The sequence below is a fragment of the Trichoderma evansii genome (genome assembly GCF_050947405.1).
Source record: "Trichoderma evansii strain SZMC 28006 chromosome Unknown GGI43scaffold_8, whole genome shotgun sequence".
NCBI lineage: Eukaryota > Fungi > Ascomycota > Sordariomycetes > Hypocreales > Hypocreaceae > Trichoderma > Trichoderma evansii.
In genome coordinates, this window is record NW_028145198.1 from 85,119 (window position 1) to 106,411 (window position 21,293).

General features: G+C 44.2%; 9 protein-coding genes across 9 annotated transcripts; 2 read left to right on the forward strand and 7 right to left on the reverse strand.

Annotated features, from left to right (window-relative positions):
• Positions 1-100: 100 nt before the first annotated feature.
• On the reverse strand, positions 101-1,675 carry GGI43DRAFT_403021 (homoisocitrate dehydrogenase). The gene is made up of 2 exons (XM_083205744.1): positions 1,609-1,675; positions 101-1,517 (listed from the first exon to the last, which is right to left on the reverse strand). Exons 1-2 carry the CDS (start codon positions 1,631-1,633, stop codon positions 475-477), a joined length of 1,068 nt encoding a protein of 355 aa, XP_083061117.1. The 5' UTR covers positions 1,634-1,675; the 3' UTR covers positions 101-474.
• A 618-nt stretch (positions 1,676-2,293) lies between these two features.
• On the reverse strand, positions 2,294-2,831 carry GGI43DRAFT_403022 (uncharacterized protein). The gene has a single exon (XM_083205745.1). The coding sequence runs from the start codon at positions 2,684-2,686 to the stop codon at positions 2,390-2,392; it is 297 nt and encodes a 98-aa protein (XP_083061118.1). The 5' UTR covers positions 2,687-2,831; the 3' UTR covers positions 2,294-2,389.
• A 1,291-nt stretch (positions 2,832-4,122) lies between these two features.
• GGI43DRAFT_422367 (bZIP transcription factor) lies at positions 4,123-5,701 on the reverse strand (the record flags this gene model as incomplete). Its single annotated transcript, XM_083208098.1, has 3 exons — positions 4,123-4,682; positions 4,744-5,442; positions 5,515-5,701. 3 exons carry the CDS (start codon positions 5,699-5,701, stop codon positions 4,123-4,125), a joined length of 1,446 nt encoding a protein of 481 aa, XP_083061119.1.
• Positions 5,702-6,614: 913 nt separating this feature from the next.
• Positions 6,615-7,831, reverse strand: GGI43DRAFT_422368 (NADP-dependent oxidoreductase domain-containing protein; the record flags this gene model as incomplete). Its single annotated transcript, XM_083208099.1, has 4 exons — positions 6,615-6,654; positions 6,712-6,840; positions 6,913-7,323; positions 7,386-7,831. 4 exons carry the CDS (start codon positions 7,829-7,831, stop codon positions 6,615-6,617), a joined length of 1,026 nt encoding a protein of 341 aa, XP_083061120.1.
• Positions 7,832-8,519: 688 nt separating this feature from the next.
• Positions 8,520-10,888, reverse strand: GGI43DRAFT_403024 (ABC1 kinase family protein). The gene is made up of 2 exons (XM_083205746.1): positions 9,781-10,888; positions 8,520-9,713 (listed from the first exon to the last, which is right to left on the reverse strand). Exons 1-2 carry the CDS (start codon positions 10,545-10,547, stop codon positions 8,681-8,683), a joined length of 1,800 nt encoding a protein of 599 aa, XP_083061121.1. The 5' UTR covers positions 10,548-10,888; the 3' UTR covers positions 8,520-8,680.
• A 732-nt stretch (positions 10,889-11,620) lies between these two features.
• Positions 11,621-12,461, forward strand: GGI43DRAFT_422370 (alpha/beta hydrolase; the record flags this gene model as incomplete). The annotated part of the gene is made up of 2 exons (XM_083208100.1): positions 11,621-12,021; positions 12,080-12,461. The coding sequence occupies 2 exons, from the start codon at positions 11,621-11,623 to the stop codon at positions 12,459-12,461; spliced, it is 783 nt and encodes a 260-aa protein (XP_083061122.1).
• A 239-nt stretch (positions 12,462-12,700) lies between these two features.
• On the reverse strand, positions 12,701-13,625 carry GGI43DRAFT_433607 (uncharacterized protein). Its single transcript, XM_083209775.1, has 4 exons — positions 13,331-13,625; positions 13,183-13,262; positions 13,067-13,123; positions 12,701-13,015 (listed from the first exon to the last, which is right to left on the reverse strand). Exons 1-4 carry the CDS (start codon positions 13,412-13,414, stop codon positions 12,892-12,894), a joined length of 345 nt encoding a protein of 114 aa, XP_083061123.1. The 5' UTR covers positions 13,415-13,625; the 3' UTR covers positions 12,701-12,891.
• A 3,755-nt stretch (positions 13,626-17,380) lies between these two features.
• Positions 17,381-18,561, reverse strand: GGI43DRAFT_356624 (uncharacterized protein). Its single transcript, XM_083202325.1, has 2 exons — positions 18,143-18,561; positions 17,381-18,023 (listed from the first exon to the last, which is right to left on the reverse strand). The coding sequence occupies exons 1-2, from the start codon at positions 18,210-18,212 to the stop codon at positions 17,578-17,580; spliced, it is 516 nt and encodes a 171-aa protein (XP_083061124.1). The 5' UTR covers positions 18,213-18,561; the 3' UTR covers positions 17,381-17,577.
• A 621-nt stretch (positions 18,562-19,182) lies between these two features.
• Positions 19,183-20,794, forward strand: GGI43DRAFT_403035 (oxidase ustYa family protein). The gene is made up of 2 exons (XM_083205747.1): positions 19,183-19,736; positions 19,812-20,794. The coding sequence occupies exons 1-2, from the start codon at positions 19,457-19,459 to the stop codon at positions 20,441-20,443; spliced, it is 912 nt and encodes a 303-aa protein (XP_083061125.1). The 5' UTR covers positions 19,183-19,456; the 3' UTR covers positions 20,444-20,794.
• The last annotated feature ends 499 nt before the right edge of the window (positions 20,795-21,293 follow it).

Below are 21,293 nucleotides of genomic sequence, written 5' to 3' on the forward strand. Positions count from 1 at the left end.
TACTTGGCTTAATTGCTGAGCCCGCGCAAGATTCTCAGAAGCGATAGAAGGCATGCACATGAAAAGTAATTTGGAGGCACATACGATGCGGTAGGATCAATTTGCAGTTCAATTATTTGCATTCACTATCAACATTATATGTCATCGCTGGTGTATATTAAGCTGCTCACATGTACCTTAAAAGCGAGAAATAATAGAACAGGAAATATTATAACTAGAGAAATATTATTTAGCATCCCAGTTTCATTATACAGCACCCTAGCCGTAATTTGACAAGGCAGTCAGCACACATATAAAATATTCAACCACTAGATAATACTTAAAGCAGTAAAGGTAGTAGAGGCAGTAGGGACAGTAGCAACAGCTGGGGTGCTGGATAACAAAATTCTGAGTAATATTTCCATAATAATAGTTCTATGCATTTGCACGCCAATTTTTACTTTATTCATTGTTGTTTCTAGTAAGCGGCACCGTTTATAGGCGTCTCAGGATATCCTCAACGACCTCATCAGTAGTGGCCTTTCCACCCAGGTCAGGGCTCAGCAGCTTGCCCTCCTCCAAGTTGGCATCAACAGCAGCGTAAATCTTGGCAGCAGCCTCGGGCTCCTCAAGGAACTCAAGCATCAGAGCAGCGCTTCGCAGGGTGGCAATGGGGTTGGCAATGTTCTTGCCCTGGATGTCAGGGGCGCTGCCGTGGCAAGGCTCACCAATGGCAAAGCCCTCGCCGACGTTGGCACTAGGAACGAGACCAAGACTTCCAACAAGGGCGGCAGCACCGTCGGAAAGGATATCGCCGTACAGGTTAGGGGCAACGATGACGTCGTAATCTTCGGGTTGGCGGAACAGCTTGTAGACCATGGAGTCGACGATTTGCTCTTCAACGGCGACGGAGGCATACTTGGGATCGGACAGGGCTTGCTTGGAGACGGTGCGGAACAGACCATCGGTTTGAGACAGAACGTTGGACTTGTGGGTGATGGTGACGAGGGGCTTGCTGTGGATGCTGGGGGTGCTCTCGCGGATCTTCTGGCGGCGCAGCGCAATGTCACCAGCCATGGCGGCAATGCGGAACGAGGCCTTCTCGGAGATGCGCTTGATGGCCTCGGCGACCTTGCCCTCGGGGGTGTCGCGAGTGGTCTCCTGCTTGACGTACAGATCCTCGGTGTTCTCGCGCACGATGACCATGTCAATGGGCTTGGCGGCGTTCATGACGGTCTTGACGGGGCGAACATTGGCGTAGAGGTCGAGGCGCTTGCGCAGGGCGACAATGGGCGACGAATAGCCCTTGACGGCGTGGGTGGGCGAGCTGACGGCGCCGAAGAGAGCGCCCTGGCACTCGTTGCGCAGCACATCGACGGTGGCGTCGGGCAGGGCAGAGCCGGTCTGCTCAAAGGCCTCGAAGCCGGCCTTGAGGTCGACGAAGTCGAACTTGAGCTTGAGAGAGGCGGGGAGGGCTTCGAGGATGCGGCGACCGGCGGGGATAACTTCCTTGCCGATGCCGTCACCGGGGATGAGGCCTGCGATTAATAGGTTAGATTAGCTGCATTTTTGTAGAAGAGGGAACCAGAAGAAGATAATGGTGTTTTGAATGCGAGGGGAAATATGTACCGATTCTGAGAGTGCGAATTGACATGGCGGGCTACGTCAATTGGATATTTCTCGTCTTGTTTCGCTGACTTCGAGGAAAACAAAAAGTAGACGAGACTTTTTTTTTTCTTTGCGATTTTGACCATCTCGATCCGAAGATCGGCGGGTTTATCCGACAGCTACGCAGCTCCATGGTGGGGCATGGAGGGGCAGTCCATGGTGCAATTGAGCTTGAAAGCTGCGAGAACCCCCAGATAAACAATTTGCAGATCGATAATGGAGCTGGATATGAGTGCATTTAGTTATAAAAGATATTTTGCAACATGCTCTGAGTCTTTTCTATGACTCGCCCATCATTGGTGTTGTGATTCTCGTCTTGCTTGCCGGGCACATGTAAATTGGACGGCCGCTAGTTATGACGTAGTGACTCACAGAATATTCCAAGTCGAGTCACTTACAACTGTGCAATTTCTTCACCCATTTCTGGCCACCTGGGAAAAAAGGGAAATATTATTCAACGTCCCAGTTTCAGTATCCAGCACCCCGGCCGTGATTTAACAAGGAAGTCAGCACACATAACAAGAATATTTAACTACTAGAAGTAGTAGAAGTGGTAGAAGGAGTAGAAGTAGTAGAAGTAGCAGAAGTAGCAGAAGTAATATTAAAATAGCTACAATTTTGTGATATTAGCAACAGCCGGGGTGCTGGATAACGAAACGGGGGTGCTGGATAATAATTCCCCAAAAAAATCATCCATACTCCAAGCATTTTGCACACATGGAGTGAAAGGGTAGTAGCCACTTTACTCTTCAACAGCCCCCCGATTGAAGCTACCTATTTGGTTTGGGTAGCGCTCGTAATGATGAATAGTCGACAGCGCAAGATCGTACACGCGGTATTTCCTGATGCTATTATGTAGCGTTCCGTCGTCCTTGGTATTGACTTGTCTCGTCTTGACGAGTGCCATCGACACGACAACTTGGGTAGCCGTAGGGGAATGGTACAGCTTCTTTTCTTCGGTGTGTTTGGCGACGAGGCCCATCTTGGTGTTGAAGTCCTTGTAGCCACTCCACGCGGACCAGCTCAAGGCTTCGAGCATCTTTGTCGAAACTGCTTTGTTCACATGGGCACCCTATTATCACCAACCAAGCTCAGCAACAGCTCTAAACCACTCGGAGGCGTCATATAAACATACATATATAGAATAGGAACCTAAAAACGTGAATCAAGATTATGCATAAATGAATAGGGCTCTCTTCAGAGGGATAGTATAGATATTTTCGCCTGCCAAATTGTTCTACTATAAGCATGACGCCTCTACTGCGAATTTAATGAGCTGATGCTAAGATACATCTAGCAAGATAAAGCTAAAGAGGATTTCATAGGGGATGTGATAATTCGATTCTTCTTGTCCCGAATGACAGCTACTTGGCTATGCGGCTTTCTTCTCTTTTGCCTAATATGATGGTATTTCTCTGCTTTTCGACTAACCCAAACCCTCCGGATAGCCGATGAAGCAAGCCGCTTGCTCTAGTCGTGCTATTTACAACATACGTTAACCACCTCCGCCAGTAGTTCCATGATGCCACAGTGTATTATTGGAAGACCACATAGCACGGTGACCTTTTGAGTACCTCAAATCCGACCGCAGTTCCCACTGCAGACGCCAAGACCATCTCTGGGTCATGCATAGCCAGGTTTCCAGTGCGAGTGTAACTTGCCAACCAGATTATGCCTCAACACTTGCGTGCTACGCAGAACAACGCCACAGCAGCTATGCCAAAGGAGGTCCTGGGATTCTTTCGCATCATTGAAAATATACTTCAGGGCCCAAGTGGATTTGGTACACTGCTAATTATTCTTTGTGTGGCAATGGTAAACCTGCTTTCTGCTTTGCTGTTGATGGGCCTACTAAGGGCAAATTTAAGATAAATCCCCGTGAAACTTGACAAATTCCGCGTTGATTCTCGCTGATCAAATACTGTATATTTCGATTGACGAGCTGGGACCCACTTCACAATGCTATTAGAGAATTAGAACACCGGAGTGAATTTTATGATTAGAGTAGCTGTTCGGCTTCTTTGCTAAGCCATGAAGTTTTTGTTTATGATAAAGGATTGTTCGGATTGTTCCGGATATGTCATGCTAGCAAATAGCTTTCTTAACTAAATAATGTGACTCAAAGTGCAAATATTATCGTCTAAAGAGCCAGGCTGCCAACCTATGAATAATAGCTGCTGTAAGAATTGTTGGAGAGAGCTCCCTTCTAGAATCTGACCTTTCTGCATAATAGACAAGGGAAATGCTATAACCTTTAACCTTTCTACTCGCTTTTTCTTTTACCTCAGTCTTGTAAAGCTTAATGGCCTACCACGAAATGCGCAATGCTTTTGAGTAATACGGCTGGTGGGACTTTTTGGGGGCCCTGCAATAAGACCAAAAGTAGCCTGATAATGTGAACAGCTAAGATAGGCCTTGAGAACTAAGGGAGATGATGAGGTATTATAGATAGATCGTGAAGCTTCTATCAGCCCATCACCAAACAGCCGGCATATCCTCGCCTCTCATCTCACACCACCATCTTGCCTGCTGATACATCTCGCCATCAGCGCCTTCTGTCAACATCCACCACTTTTTCAGAAACCATGGCCGCACTTCCCAGCTTCGAATGTCCCATGGAGCGCCAGAATGTCCTGTCCCAGCCCCAGCACGGGATCCCCAGCATATGACCCCATCGCTCTGTAAATCATGGCAGAGCTCTGGCATATTGATTATAGGCGGTTGAGCGTGAATCAGTGCTATTAGTCGTTCGCGGAAAACTCGAAATGGGAGAGTGTCTATATAAGGGTGATGGCGATGTGTGAGTTGATTTTGAGTAGGTTTCAAATGTTCTTTAATGTTATTTAGTGCGGGCTGTTGGATGACCTGTTCTGCTGAGTCCGATGCGCCTCTAGTGGTGTAAAAGTAAGACTCGGCATCGTGTGCAAAAATCTCGGATGCCGTTATGCCAAGCATAGAAGCATTGTGTAAAACCGCAGCCACAAAAGACATTTGTGTAACGCGGATCGTATTGGTGTGGAGGTCGGGGAGTTGTACTAATCGTTCATTGGTTAATAATAATTATAGCATCTATAGAGTCAATAGCTGTAGGCTTACGATATGCATGTTGTTGCAATGAGTTCTCAGTCACTCTCACGCTCCCTGGTGTGCTAGGTGACTTGCCCTTCAGTGAATGAAGGCCCAGCCTTAGTAAGTCTCTTAAAGTTACCTTGTTTTGCTGGATATCTCTGAGCAGTCCTTTACTTAGAGTAATATCATCCTGCAAGAGAAACTGCGCAAGTATGCTATCCGCTTCGCTGTCATTACGGGATTCATTGTTAAGTGCGCCGTCGCTTCGTGTTCGCACATGGCTTTGCTGCGCGAAGGATGAGCTAAGGCTACTCTCTGGAGTAATAACTTCCGAGCCCGGAATAGATGCCAGCCTATTTGTTGATGATGAAAACAAGTCGTCTTGAAATGATTTGCTGGAATTTAGAGCATTATCCACTTGCAAATTACTGCTCGGTACGTATTGGTATATCGGGATAGATCCACTAGCCGGGTGATGTGAAGGAGCCGCATTGAGACTTGGGTCGCAGCTTACAAGATCATTCATGCCAATTTCAGGGGTTGGGAGATTGTGGTGTTGTAATAAATCCGATAGGCCCATGATTGGCGAATCCATGGCCAGCATGCCGGCTACATCTTGGCCAACGACGGATGTTGGGGTTGAGAAGGGTGTTGCATCTTGAGCAATAGCCGTATGAGACTTAGCATATAACTCTAAAGCCTGCAGTCTTCTTTTCTGCTTCTCTCCTACATGTTTCAACTTATTAGCGGAATTTTTGCCGCTCATACAACGCGTCCAGAATGAAGCCTTATACTAACGATAAGTCTTTTGTGCTGCGCGATTCTGAATACGCCTCTTTTCGGAAGTCTTTATTTTTTGTGGTGCCGACTTTCGTGATTCTGGGGCTTTGTGCTGTTCCAAGTCCAGCTCACTCTCATCTTGATCAAGCTGCTGCTCCTCAACTGCCCTTTCGGTATATGTCGTTATGGTTCCAACATCTTCCATATCGGAAAATATGCAGATGTCGTCATCAACATTCAACATGTAGCATGCCAAGAAGAAACGGCGCGGGGATTTGATGATGGCAGCTATTCCTTCGTGTGAAACCAGGCGAACATCAAATCAATTGGCGTTTCGTAGAAATTGATGTGGTGAGCAGTCAGTTCTGAAAGAGTGATGTGGTGAGCATAGGCCTCTAGAAGCTCCACTTTTCGATCAAATAAGCAAAGGTGAATAAGTTGTTAAGAGAAAGTTAATCCTACACTAATTGAGATGTCCAATGGGATAAAGACGAAAAGCCGGAGATAATGCGAGAGCACACTGTCCAAGAGTCACAATAGTAATAAAAGTCCGGCTAAAAGTGATGGCTGTGAATTTGAAAGTAATCAGAATGCAAAATGAACAAGAATAAAAAAAGTAAGAAGTGTAAAACTCAATTCATAGGGAAAATCTTATAACAACGGGATGGGTAGACTAGTTACACCCGCTATGACTTTGTTTAAAACTCCGCATACATCTCCTAGCGGAGTTTGGATCGTTCAACTATCTCCGTGAATGACCGTGATCCACCATCCAAATATGCCCATCTCTGGTCTGACGGGGCGTCAAGGGTCGCATGGGAAACTAGGAAGAGAGAGAAGTGCCGGTTGTTAATTTGTGGCATATTACTCTGAATGGAAATAAGGTTCGGATCTATTTAATATTTTCAAAATTTACAAGGATCACAAATATTTTGACCAAAATTGATAAGCATCATGTAAGTGACTAGACCTCAAGTAGACAATGTATTTACATATACACAGTAGCTTCAAAATTTTTTTTTGGGAGAATGGACCATTGGAATTGCATTAAATATTGGATAGTATAGGTGTAGACACTACTACTATTATTCTTTGCTTTTTGTATTAGCAATCCATGTTCAAAGAGCAGGCGTATCAGCAAATAAATGGCCTGACATCCTATGAATATTGTTAGAATAGAATGAACATGAAAAAAAGGCGCAATCCAAGACTTACTCGTCTGAGTATCGGCCTCCAATGACCTCTGTCTCATCAATTGCTTTGCGAATCTCCGCCTCTTCATTCTTAGTGAGCGTGACATTGGCGGCTCCTATGTTCTGTTCCAAATATTTGATCTTCTTGGTGCTACTTATTGTCAGCTAATCCAGTCGGTGTATAGAATTATTGATTGGCTAGTAGATGGAAAAAATTGCTCACCCAGGGATAGGAAAGATATCATCTCCTTGCGCAAGTAGCCACGCCAAGGTCAGCTGCCCCGATGTGATACCCTTGCTCGCGGCAATAAGGCTAAGCTTTTCCACCAATGCCAGGTTCTTCGGGAAATTTTCCTTCGAGAAGCGTGGAAGATACTTTCGGAAATCGTCATCGGCAAAATCGTCGGGCGATTTGATCTCTCCTGTCAGCATGCCTCGTCCGAGAGGGCTGTAGGCCACAACAGCAATGCCGAGCTCTCTTGCAGTGCTAAGAAGATTGACTTGAGAGTTTTCAATGTCTACAGAAAAAGGACTGTATTCAACTTGAATGGCTGTGATTGGATGGACGGCATGAGCACGTCGAAGTGTTTCTGCAGATACTTCGCAGAGTCCGAGATGTCGGATTTTGCCTTCTCTATTACACGTCGCATTTGTCAGCCTAATTCAATAAACACTGGACATACAAAGTGAACCAACTCTTTTAATTTTGCCAAGGCACCGATTGTCAACTCAACAGGAGTTTCCTTATCGAGTCGATGGAGATAGAACAGATCAATGTGCGATACGCCCAACAGCTGGAGCGACTTATCGCAAGCTTCCCACACATACTCAGGATCTGAACGTATAGTGAAGTTTCCAGAGGCATTATATACACCACCGCACTTGGTAGCGAGGAAGATGTCATCACGTTTGCCTGTACGCTTAAACCATTTACCAATCAACTCCTCGTTGTCACCGTAGACATCAGCAGTATCCCAAAAGGTGCTGCCAAGGTCATAGGCGCGATCCAAGACTTTGAAACGATCTTCGTCAGAACCGCCAAATCCATAGGAGGCACTTAGACCCATAGCTCCAAATCCCAGTGTAGAGACAAGAGGGCCGTTACGGCCGAGGGCCTTGGTTGAGAGTTTTGACGCAGCCATGCTAAGTTGTATGAAGAATGGAATTCAAAAATGTATTATTTGGGGATAAACTTTTGTCAATTTTGAGCAGCGCACTTGGATTTATAACAATCATCTCTTCAATTCAAATTTTGATTGCAAGCAAATTGAGCGGCGCTTCAAAGCATATGCGCGCATCATTCTTCTTGCCACAGCATTGCTTAGTTAATCGTCTACAGATGCTTCTTTGCTTCGGTGATAGTCTTCTATGAAATCAATTAACTCCTCTAAGAGCTCTCTGAAGCGATATTGCTGGATGACCAAAATGAATCTTGAAAGCACGTTGGCGTTCTACACGGAGAATCGCCCCTTTCTGCTCACATCATCGACCCACATGCTCACTATACCCGCACGATTCAAGCTTTCCTACCTGTATAATGAAGCGATAGATTTTATTCTCCGTAGGATCTCTCTTTTTTTCATGCAATATTCGTAAAGCATTACAGTTACACAAATAGAACTCTTGTTCCAAGCCTATTTCCCAGGCTTACTGGATCGACGCTGGCTTACGTTTCCGAAACAGGTACCCTCTCGCCCTGCATTACTAGTGTGAGTCTGGATTAGGTGTGCCATGTATTATCTTACTACAGAGCGCATCGAATTTGAGACAGCTTACGTATTTCTGTACAATATTGAGATGGTGTACCAAGCTGTCTTGAATGAGCTGAAATTACAGAATCATAAGAGCATTTTATTGGAGAGTAATAATAATACATCTGTACGGAACGGGGAATTGTCTATAGATAGTTGACATATACGCTGATTGCCAAATGTGAGACGCTTAACAAAGGAAAGTCGTTATTCGTACAATGAGGAGCTTTCTTGTCTCCATCACTCTGCCTCCTCGCCAACCTCCCAAAGCCCAGATATAGAATCTTTCATCTCTTGAGCCATTCTCTCCTCGGCTTCTTTGAGCTCCGCCTCAAAGCCTTTGCCCCATCCCATATACTGTCTCCAACGGCTAATGTAGAAGACGGTATCAAGCACAAGCATGGACCATTGTGAGTTTAGAGCCTGCCCATACGTCACTTGGCTATCATCACGCAGGTTCTGCATTGCTGAACGACCAATCATACCGAGCCGATTGACGGGAGAATCGTAAAATCGGTTACTGCCCTGAACAAGCGCCAAGTTCCGTTCTAGGAATATGAGCTCGCGGGGGTATAGCGCAGTCTCACCAAAAAGGCCAGAGGCTTCATTAAGCATTCGCTCAGCGCGCTCTTCAGGTGTCTCGCCAGCCGGATCAGGCTTCTTCTCACGAGACATGAACACATCAGCCCAAGCATCAGACGTCTTCATTCCCCAAGCAGCCGATATCTCGTCCAGTCCCTTTTGGTCGCCCATCAGAAGAGATTTCCAAAATTTAGCGTACTGTCGCCGCAAGTCATCTGTGAGCGATACGTAGAGGCCGTGATCGATTAGTACGATCTCTGGCTTCCCTGTTGGGAGTCGTCGGACGAATATATTGCCAGGATGGGGGTCGCAATGTACAAAGCCCCATTTGAACATTTGAGATGAGAAGAGATCAATGACAGTGGTCATAATATCTGCCTCTCGGAGACCCAACGCCGAATTCGCTTCATCAGATGCGTTATATTTGCCAGTAATAATATCCTTATCCCATAAATTGGCTCCGTGGATCCACTCAGAAGTCAACACGCGTTTGGATGTAAGCTCGGCGTAGAGTTTGGGGATATATACACGTGCGCTCAGATTGGGATCGGATTTGACGAACTCCGCAGCACGTATCGTGTTTGCGGCTTCGTTTTGAAAGTCGGTCTCCTGCATGACGCTATCCATTATATAGTCGCCGAGGCCTTGAATAGGTATATCTGTCGTTCTGCCGACTATATCCATAAGAACTCTGTTGAGATGCCCCGTTAATGCACTGCGTAAGAGATTGTATACAGAGAAAACAGTAAGTTACATACTTGAATGTCCACAGATCCCAGGATGCTTGCTGTGCCACTTTTCTTTTCTGCACTTTGACAGCAACTTCCCGCCCGTCCGGCAGCTTCGCGTAGTGAACTTGTGCTATAGACGCGGAGGCTCTAGGCTCTCTTTCAATACCGTCGCCAAATACTTCACTCGCGCTGGCTCCAAACTCTTCTCTAATAACTGCTTGAACATCGTTCCAGGGATCCTGAGTGGTATCGTCAAACATATCCTTGAATTCACGCTGGTATGCTTCTGGCAGAGCGGCGCTTTGTACAGCGATGGCTTGGCCAATCTTCAAAAACATGCCACCGTTGGTCTTGATCATGTCACAAACTCTCTTGGCATTTCGATCGTGCAGCTCATCTATGGGTACGCGGGCTCCTTTGGGGTTCTTGCCTGTGTGCATTTTGTAATCGAAGCCGACTTGGGCCAATGTCGCATATGCTCGCAAGCTACGCGAAAGGATACCTCCCATATAGTATTTATCCGCAACGAGAACGCCGCCTGTCGTCACCCCGGCAGTGATCCCCAAAGTAATCAGCAGTTTCCAGTACCATCGAAGCTTCTGCTTTTGCTGCGGCTCTGATGCAGTACTTTGTAGTCGGACATGGCGAAATGTAGGTACTAGACGCGAAGAGGCAACAAACTTTGGCGAAAGTCTAGGATATGGGCGGAGTGGAAGATGTGATGGCAACTTTGATTGTCGTATTAGAGGCGAATATGATGAAGAGACGGCTCTAAAAAGAATACGTGAAGCCATTCTGAGATGAATGAATCTACTTAAAACGAATGAACGAATAGGGAAAAGGATACAGATATAAAATAGAGCACGCCATATAGTGCCGAGAGGCGAGAAAGAACACGGGAAATCTGACACCAATCTCAGGAACTATGCGGTATTACTATATGAATCCATTCTTACGATACCTCAGACACTTGGCTTCATCCCTGCATCCGCCAACCTCGTGAACGGTAAAACTAGATAGAAATGCGGATGAGCCAATCGGACTCGAGTTTAATGAATCCTAGGAGCTTTACAGGGATGAAACAGGCACCAATTTTACAAGCGGGGAGACTTATCATTTGCGGCTGTTCATGGAAACTTGGAGAATCGCGGAAACTTGGAGAAATTAGCATCTAGATTGAGTAACCCGATGCGTGTGACAAGTCTACCTGGCCATGACTCACACAAACGAAGGCAACGAGCTTGCTTCGCGTTCAGTTAGTCAGGTTTTTACATTAGGAGCGCTAATGCATAATGCTAATAAAACATTATACTCTTATAGAATCCTGTGGTTTCATCTGGATCAACAGCCACAAACGCGCTACAAGTGAGCTAAGCTGGTCTTACACGTGCTATAATACTCCGCGTCTGCTAAGCGCAGCAGGAATGGCAATCCAGCGATATAGCGAATTATTACTCTGGTCGTGGACGTTACGAATCGGACTAAGTATAAAAGTACCTAAGGCACCTTATATGCGAGACTTGCTTCTCTTGATCGAATGGCTTGCAGTCCACTCTTGTCTTCTTTTGAGGTCCATGGAAGCAGTCCCGCTGCAGCAGGGTGCCACGTAGTCCTCACATTCACTCACTTGCAAGAACATTGGCTTTAAAATGGATAAAAATAAAGAAATAAACAAAATACAGTCAAAAAAGACAAAGCTAAAGCGTCCAAAACTCAGTAATAGTTATAGGGTTTGCTGCAGTGGGCCAATATCAGGGATCAAGATATAAGTTTTAGTTAGTGCACTATCTTGCGCAGTCCAATCTCTTACTCAATCATCTATATGCGTGTTTGTGATTCTATTTTTCGACCAATTATCCACGCAACAATGTCTTCCCCGCCATTAGTTGTCGGCCCTGCTACAGGCCATTCTCACACTCACACAATCATCATGTTACACGGCCGCGATAGCGAGGCACAAGAATTCGCGTCAGAGTTTTTCGAGTGCGAGGCAACAGGGTCCGAAACAGATCGCACGCTGCCGGCGCTCTTTCCTACCGTCCGATGGGTATTCCCACAGGCCAAGCCTCTTCGCTCTGAGCGCTTCCATATCGAAATGTCACAATGGTTCGACATGTGGAGTGTGGAAGACCAGCAAGAGCGTGCCGAATTGCAAATACCAGGCTTACGATCAAGCGTCGATTGCATCGCTAGGCTAATCCAAAATGAAGAGCTACTTATTCCCAGGAGGAGGATATTTTTAAGTGGAATCAGCCAAGGTTTCGCAACGTGAGCATACAATTTCCTATATCATTATTTAAGTATTATTAACAGTATTTGTATTTAGTGTATTGGCTACATACTTCGCCGATGGTAGTGGAGGATTCGCTGGCCTCTGCGGATTCTCCAGCTGGCTACCGCTCGCCGACCAAGCCGCGTCAGAAATCGAGATCGTCAAAGGAAATTTAAGCCAGCAGCTTGCTGCTATGCAGCGCCTTTACTTTGGCAGCAGCGAATTATCGCCACTACAAGTGGTCTCATCGCCTACTCATCTCCAACACTGCCATGACGACGAAGTTATAGACATCAAGAGTGGCATTCGTCTGCGAGAGTTTCTAAGCCAGTTCCACATGGCGGTTGAATGGCGCGAATATAAAGATGGGGGACATTGGTTTAATGAGCCCCAGGGCGTTGATGACTTTGTCAGCTTTTTACGGAGACATATGTAGGGCTACTATATGAGGGATTTGGCGTCTATATAGTCACAGCGGCAGGCCATCTTAATTCTAGGTTTCAAATTCATAGATTTCTTCTGGTAATTTGCATCATTTCATGCACTTCTCGATTTATATCTCATTCTATAGCTACGTTAGTCTACTATCCCTTTGACATCTGCTTGAGAACCGTAAAGAATCGAGATGAAAGTTATAATATCTCTGGTTTAATAGGACATCGACCAATAACTAAGAGTTCGCAGGGAATTATTCAAAAAATATTCCATCGCCTAGATACGGCTAAAGTAATTCCAGTCAACGAGTGGACCCGGAACCAATATCAAGAAGCAGCGTGTGAAGTAGCGTCAGAGGCCTTTAATTTAGTCCCGCTGCGCAGAAATTCCAAGTACTATTCAGATTGATATTTAGGAATGTAAATTGAAGATCAAACGTTCAATTTGCGATAATCAATGCGGTAAGACCCAAGCCTTCGAGGGGGGTCGATTTTGCGCTGGCCATCAGTAGGCCCGCCAACTGTAATATTTGGGCTACCATTTTCCGTGAGGTCGCTGAAACACAATTATTAAATGATCTTACTTAAATTCAGAATTAGTACTCACATCCAGCAAGAGACTGTGACATCAGCAGAGGATTTAATCTCAATGCCTTGAATGCTGCTAAAAAAAAAAAAACAATACATCAACTTTAGGCTTTAAGAGGCAGATGATATACTTACGGCTGGCCTTTGAGTTCGTATATAACGCCAATTTGGGGCTCTTCCGTGCGATCATCTCCTTTTTTCACATTCCATTTGACCTATTTTATTAATATTGATCCTAATTAATAACCTATAATATGAAGATCTGACCAAAGTGCCAACATACCCAAGCAGTATTCAGTGGGGAAGCACCTCCATCAAAATCAAAAGCGTCGTTCAAGACAGGTACCTCGATAGGTTTAGCTGCCATCTTAGGAGATGAAATGGAAAATGTTAAAATGCAGATTTGAGGTATGATTTTATTGACTTAATATTTGTTTAATATAAATTTAGAAAGGAAAATCAAGAGGAGGAAAGTCCAATATTTATGTATTTTTGTTCAACAAGATATCAAAGTATTTACCACAGTAACGAGGCTTTCATCCACTTTATTTCCCATATTAAGTTCTCAAACCTAATGCGTGAGGGCGAATCATTTCATCTTCCCATCAATGAACACAGAGATTATTTATCTCTGAGTTGGCAGAAAGGAATACTGAAACTTGTGCAATTCAGTGACAGGCTTAGCTGCAAAATCACAAGCCACAGCCACATATTGATTGAGACATTCTCCACCATGTCCTACAGACACCAATGGTTTTGTTTCCAACCGATATTTGACAGTAAAGCAGACGCAAATTGTCTAGCCACGCCTTCTTGGTGATGTCGGTGAATATGCAAATTACCTGTCAAATTCAATAGGATGGTTAAGAAATGTAAGTCGAGTTGGGTCTCGACCAAACTCCGCTTTTCATGGTGAAGACTGAGCCTTGCTACAATTTGATGATAAAAAAAAGCATACATGTGGAGATATCTCAAGAGATATGCAAAACAGAAGCTCTAAACAGAGTAAACTCTCAGAAAATTGAAACTGGCTCTCAATCTATCTTGAATAAAAGAATGAGTACACGTAAATGCTGATATCACATCACTTCGGAGGTGAAAAGCTTAGTTTACAAACGTTACCACTATTAAGGGGTCGTGAGATCGTGGAATGCGCTAAAACGCTTAACATCGTTACAGTATTCGTATTGATTGCCTCTAATAAATTAAAAAAAAAAAATTGAGAATGGGGTCTGCAGTGCGTGGCTGGCTACCTCGCTCTACCTTGGCTGCTATCCTAATGCAAGGGCGACGGCCTGTGCCCTAACGGGAGATAACTTTGCCAATATGTATCCTGACTCCACATTTACTGATAACGAAACATGCTTGTATATACATTGGGTATTGCCTCATGTAATTGCTATCATAGCACTGCGGCGTGTTACTCGTGGTTGCATTGATGTGTAGGAGAGATACATCGTACCTTAAAGGTAAATTAAAGGCAGTTAGAAGGATAATTAAATCCTTATCTTTTAATGGCGACAAAACTATGTATGGCCTATGTTGATTATCACGGAGTGTACGGAACTATTGACTCTTCCGAGTATGTTACAGTTCTCTAGCATTCCGGGTTGTTATATATATCTATAATTTCGAAGTTAAATATTACAAATTCAGATCTTTGGTTTCGGAGCGTAATAAAATAATTGACTTGCGTGAGGGTAATAAGACAAGATAGACTGTGGTATGTAAATAGAGGCAGCCACGGATGTGTGTTCTGGTTCGTGGCAAAAGTCTATTCGTCTATAGTCCCCTCATGCATATTGATCCTCGTCAATTTTGAGCAGAAACATAAGTCTTGGTATTGAGTTACTGATGCACCTATGCTTCGGATGAGTAAAATGAAGAGGGTGGTAGTTGAGGGTAGTCGGAGATGTGCAGAAATCTTTGGAAGAGGGGCAATGTACATACAATACAACCAATAAACTTAATAAGATGTCTTAAAGTTTCTAGCCGAATAGGACTGTGCAGTATACATACTCCACAAGGTAGTACGACAACGGTTAGCGAAATAACTACATGTAAGCATTTCACGTCTCCTCTGAGTCGGATATTAGACACGTCTCTTCAAGGTGCAGCATCCGATCATATTACACTCTCTGTAGACCCATATAATCCGCTTTCTCAAATATAGTATCCTACCAATACCTCATAGTCGTATGGGTGAAGAAAGCATGAAATTTTAGACAGCTTGCGCTGTCCTATACACCCAGTATTGTTGGCATTTTATTCTTTATTGCAGATGCTATTTGTTTGTGGTTAAAATAGTTTACACTTAGCAATTAAGCCAGGCTGTCTAGATTAGCTTCACTCAAAACGCCTTATCGTAGAAAGATTTGAGGTATTTGCTTCGGGGTACACCCCAGTGGCGGAGATCTTGGGGAGCAGGTAGATATTTTGTGGGCAGCCATAGGAATTTGGCTAATTTTGAAGTCCTCTGATAAAGACATTAGAGATGGTAAAGATGATGAAAATAGATGTTAAATTTGCAATTTAGACGATATGCTATCTTGGACCCTACGCCTTAGCGGAACGAAAATACGATATTACGCAATTGGGGTGGCCTTATATCTGGCAAACTGCCACTATGTTACCAAAATACCTAGTCAAGTAGCTTGCATAAAAGATAAATCCATAAATAAATAAGTCTGCATATATAAGGATGATATGTTTATGAAGACCATCAGAGCGGGCAAATAACCTTTTCTGGGCGATAGTGCTATGGTATAGAGTTAGCGTAGCTTTGGTCAGCTTTCAATGCCATATAAGAGGTACAATCATCTGCGAAGCTTTGATAAAGCAAAAGCATCAACGCAAAGAGTTTAGCGTGACTGGTATATGCGTGCTGTATATTTCCTGTATATTCATCCTTTCTCCAGTCTCAGCGATTTTGCAAACCGCTATAGCATATTGCGGCAGCGAATTATCTACTTCGGCCGCAAATCGGAAATAGCCGAAAGGAGCCTCTTGAACAAGGATGGCGCTCCAGTAAGCGGAGCAAAGGATTCGGTGGCGAGCCAACAAAGTTCCGATACATTGACAAGTGGTTCAATCAAAAAACGGGTACTATGGGCTGCAAACAATCCTCACGGATCACCTATGCATCACGCTATAGAGATTCTATAACTACATGGACTAAGTCATATATTGGAAGGATTTCAAGTACAAAGAATGATACGATTAGAAAAGAGGCTAACAAAAGTTCTTAGCAACTCAGAAATGCTAAGCGAAGTTTTAAAGCATTTCTGACAGCGTGGTAATAACTTGCCGATTCTACCGTACCACATCCTCTCTCTGGCCTTTAGGACTCAGTTCAAAATTTCCTAAAATAAAGATTATTCTTCGGTTTCAATTCCGATACACGGATTAATGGCAAAATTGACTAGCGGCGGATTTCATTGTAATCCGATCAAACGCTGACCAATTATTTTCTAGGAATAGTAACCAGGGTAGTTTCCTGAGCTATCATATAGAAAAGCTGCCTTTATCTTTAGAATTACGCCTACCTTTTCATTAACACACGCCCCTTTATAGTATGAATTCATAACAGATATGGTTATCGATCAAATGCAACTGCATAAAACAACTACTTTATGACCTTCGGCTGCTAGCCTGCGTCGTTTCATATATTAAAAGCTCTTCCATAGCCTTATCCTTCAAAAACGAAATTGTCGTTACAAGCCTCTATAAGAGTGGGGCCTCATAGGTCGCCGGTTTTTCCACTAACCGTTTAACAGCATGGAAAGTTTAGACACCGCAGCTTGACACGCAGTCCCCAGCATCACATCCACCCGTTGGGCACACAATAAAGTCAATCAGTGGTATAGGTCAAAGCAATTATAGCAAGTCTTTATTTTGAAAGCAGGGTTGCACGGAGTTTAAATGCTCTATTACTTCTATATGTATTTACAATACAAAGAGTAAAGTGGTTCACTTACTTGTTATAGCACGTTTCAGGATTAGGTAACGCTTGATCAATATGAAAGCCAAATTAAAAAGATCTACTAATTTAATTCAAGTTACAACACGCAAGAACTGTCTCTCTATAGAATTATAGTAAATAAATAGTAAACAGATTACGAACCCATGAATAATCTCGCATCTAATTAATCTATACAGCCATGGACATATTTTATATATTCTGATGTTAAACATCTTCATTTAACGATGGCATTATTTTACTGTAGAGAATATAAACAGTATTTTAATTTACACCCCTGATATTAAATATGGCCGTTATCTGCTATATTTTATTTGTTTCTCTCTTTTTAAGGAACACCAGCTCCTTTCGGTGGTTCATGATATTTTTATACGGGATATGATACGATTTTCGTCGACATTTCTATCAGCCTTTTAACAATTTATCTTGGATTTTTTACTTTCTATATGACTATGGCTAACCATTTCCCACTATAACACCTCGTTTCCTATAGCTCGGATCATTGAATAACACAATAGCCTTGGCATGCCATATAGTTAAGTTTATTTCCTCTAGTCGATGAGGGGGTGGTAAGGAGGATCAATAATAGCCTCCTCTCGCTTGTCGATAAGAGGGTGGTAGGGAGGAGGAATAATAGCCTCCTCTCGCTTATCAATGAGAGGATGGTAAGCAGGGGGAACAATAGCCTCCTTTCGCTTATCAATGAGAGGATGGTAAGCAGGGGGAACAATAGCCTCCTCTCGCTTGTCGATAAGAGGGTGGTAGGGAGGAGGAATAATAGCCTCCTCTCGCTTATCAATGAGAGGATGGTAATGAGGGGGAACAATAGCCTCCTTTCGCTTGTCGATAAGAGGGTGGTAAGGAGGATCAATAATAGCCTCCTTTCGCTTGTCGATAAGAGGGTGGTAAGGAGGATCAATAATAGCCTCCTTTCGCTTGTCGATCAGAGGATGGTAAGGAGGAGGGATAATAGCTTCTCCGCGAGCCTGAACTTCGCCTTTATGTTCGTAAGTAAAAAATACGTTGAACTCTTAGCAATATGGGAATTTTGATGTACACCGAGATGATCAAAGGAAAACAAGTGTGTAATGTGCTTGGTTGAATTGTATAACTTACTGGTGCCAACAGGTGCTGCAGCCGCAAAAGCTGCAAAGGCGAGGGGGGCGGCAACGGCTGTAAATCTCATGATGATTGGTATATCTGGTCAACTGAAATAGAAGGTGGTAAAATGCTGTTCCTGTTAATATAGAAAGGAAGCAGAGATAGCACCGTGCTTTATATGTAATTAACGTTAACGTGAATACACTGTAAGCTTTGCAGACCTTAACTGCCTTAATTTCTGCCTTATCAAGCAGGTTTGCCCCATATAGGAATTTCCTTGAATAGGATTGGAGGATAAACCCCCTTGGCTCGACATTAACAACCCCTCTCAGTTTACATGATCAACGTAAAGAAGAGGCTTGAAGCCGGCAACTTAGTAGATCATTAGTTTAACATACCATAGGTTGCTGAAAGCAATGTAGCTGCCTGTTATGGCTAGATAGCCCCGAAACAAACAAGATGTCAAAGGAACTTCTGTATTGATGAAACTGGTTTGTAGGATTTCTGTATTTCGTATATATATAGCATCCGTTTATGTGGTTTAATGGAGCTATGCAGTGTGGGCTTGCTGACACTTGGCGTGATCTTAGCAGTAATAGCTAAGCAAAATTTGGTCTAACTCAGGCTAACGGAAGCGTCTCTCATATGGCTCATTGACAGGGTAAGAGATCGCGATCGTCGCATTCACACTGTCGCTATGAAGTCGTGATCACTAGTGGAGTGGCGATTGTCTCGCCGAGTCCTTTTTGATAGCTTCCCCGCGTGAATCGATTCCCTAGACCGCATGCCCGGCCACCGCGGCGAGCATTGTGTCTCCACCATGGTGGGCCTTCGGGCCTTCATACACGCGCAAACGGCGAATGCATCGCTGCCATCTTACATACATGTTACTGGAAAAAGATATATGGCCACAGGTACAATGGTGCGACAGCACATAAGCGTGATACATGGTCACTCTCAGCCCCCTCGGACCGATATATTCCGTGTGTCGTCTTAGGATTAGTTATTCCACACAACAAGCCTCTCCTATACGTAGATAGCCGTTGTATATAAACAAAGGCTATAAGACGTGCCTCCACTCAAGTGGCGTGAATGGAGCATGACCAGTACAGGGTTAAGATCTTATGGGACTTTTGAAGCTCGAAGATGAGGCCAATAGTTCCATCATAAGATCTTCACGAGCTATCAAGAGTAGGCTACTATTTTATTCAGTGGTCAGTTCACCGGTAGTTTTCTCCTCTCCTCCAGTTTTGTCTAGATGCAAATGTCTTCCACTTGATTCTCTCTTTTCAATTTCCAAAGATCAGTTTTTTGTGGCAGTCAACTGTCATGCCGTCGTTTATGCGTTCCACGGCTTATGCCGCTCTGGCTAAGCAAGATGACGACGATGCATCGTCAACCGAAACGCTCATGCCGATTTCGATTGAACGGACTCGTCACTCCAAACTTGTTTGGTGCAGCATTATGCTCATCGCTATCAACTCCATCCTACTAGTCATACTCGTCGGAGCAGTACTTGTACTCTATTCTACCCAGCGTTCGTCACAGCAACAGTCGCTTCTGGATACCATAAACACCAATTCTTTGTTAGAAAAGGCATCAGGTTACTGTAAGTTGCAGCGTGTTCTTTACTCTCACGGATTTTCCGTATGTAAGCCAATGCACTTTACTGACGGATATCTAGCACCTGTCTTTGATCGGTTTCCCTTTTCCTTTGAGCAAGTCTGGCAGGAAAACCAACTGTTCAGCGATGACGTCCTTCGCCAACGACCGAACAATGCAACTGAACAGGCTTGGCATGAGCTTTCGAAACTATCTACAATAACCATCACTGCAGATGAGGTGCGGAAGCTCGGCCAAGATCCGGTTAAGGTAACCCATATGCCAGGAGATCCCAATTCGTTTCCTGCGATGCTCTCCGTCACACACCAGCTGCATTGCATCAACCACCTAAGGATGGGACTGGAAGGTGCTCATTACCTTCATGGCAAGGAGCGATCCCGCCATGACTGGGAACACCTCTATCACTGCTTGCACTTCCTCACCCAAATAGTGACTTGCCACGCAGACGTCGACCTTATCCTCTGGCACTGGTACGAGAATATGATACAGCCGCAGCCAGAGTTCAGCGGAGATTTCCAGTGTCGCAACTTTGATGGTCTCAAATCATGGGTGGATAGCGTCGGATTCCCGACTCAAGATGTGTGGTACTTTAAGCGTGAGGGTGGCGAACTTGATCTACCCGTCGATCCTGCGTACCTCGAATATTTGAGGCAGCATCCCGAGGAACACAACGGCAACTCGGAGGAGGATTGAAGAGGATCGGCCCAACAATAATCAAAAAAATAATTAAAATGCTTACTCGAAGCTAGTGCATGCGGAAAAGGGATAATCGGGACGCTTGTTTTGTCATCAAACGCGATAAACGATATACGACGATCGCTAGCTTTCTACGGCTTCGATGCGGCGAGTGCAGAATCCGGCCCGTAGTAGTGCGGGCAACCGATTTCCAAAAACCGCAATGTTTAGTTACTGCCCTAACTACTTGCAGTCTTAGAATCAACGCCTAGTGTTAGAATTAGGCAGATGCAGGGTTTAGTTGTCAGAGGAACTTTTGGGGCTTCCCCGCTCATATAGATAGAACAAAAACATGTAAGGATTATAAAGCAAAGCATTAAAAAGGTTCAAACAAGATTGATAGCCTATTCGATTAATGTCTTGTTTTCACTATCTGAGGATATTATAGGCATGGCTTCTCTTTAATCTGGAGATGGCCTTGGAGGGCTAGACAACGCCTCAAGATGAACTAGACTGTCCTATAGAGGCTGAGGGTCTGCTTCAGTGATCTTGGGCATAACACAAATTCAGGGCTGTATCGCATATAAATAATATCTTAGCATCTAAACTCAGTACTACTATATAGTACATATTGTATATGCTGTCTAACCCTTCTGTAGTCCCTGCCTATACTGGTATATCATCTAACCCACAATTTTCCGTCTTCAGATATGTGCATTCTCCTAATCCAATGCCAGCTATCTCTGTCCCTACCCTTGCTCATATATGTTCCATAATGAGCATCTCCGGTCAAGATTACATCCCCGGTTAAGATTTAGTATGCACAGCCCGCATAGCCGACATAAACCGCCCTTATCACCACCTACTT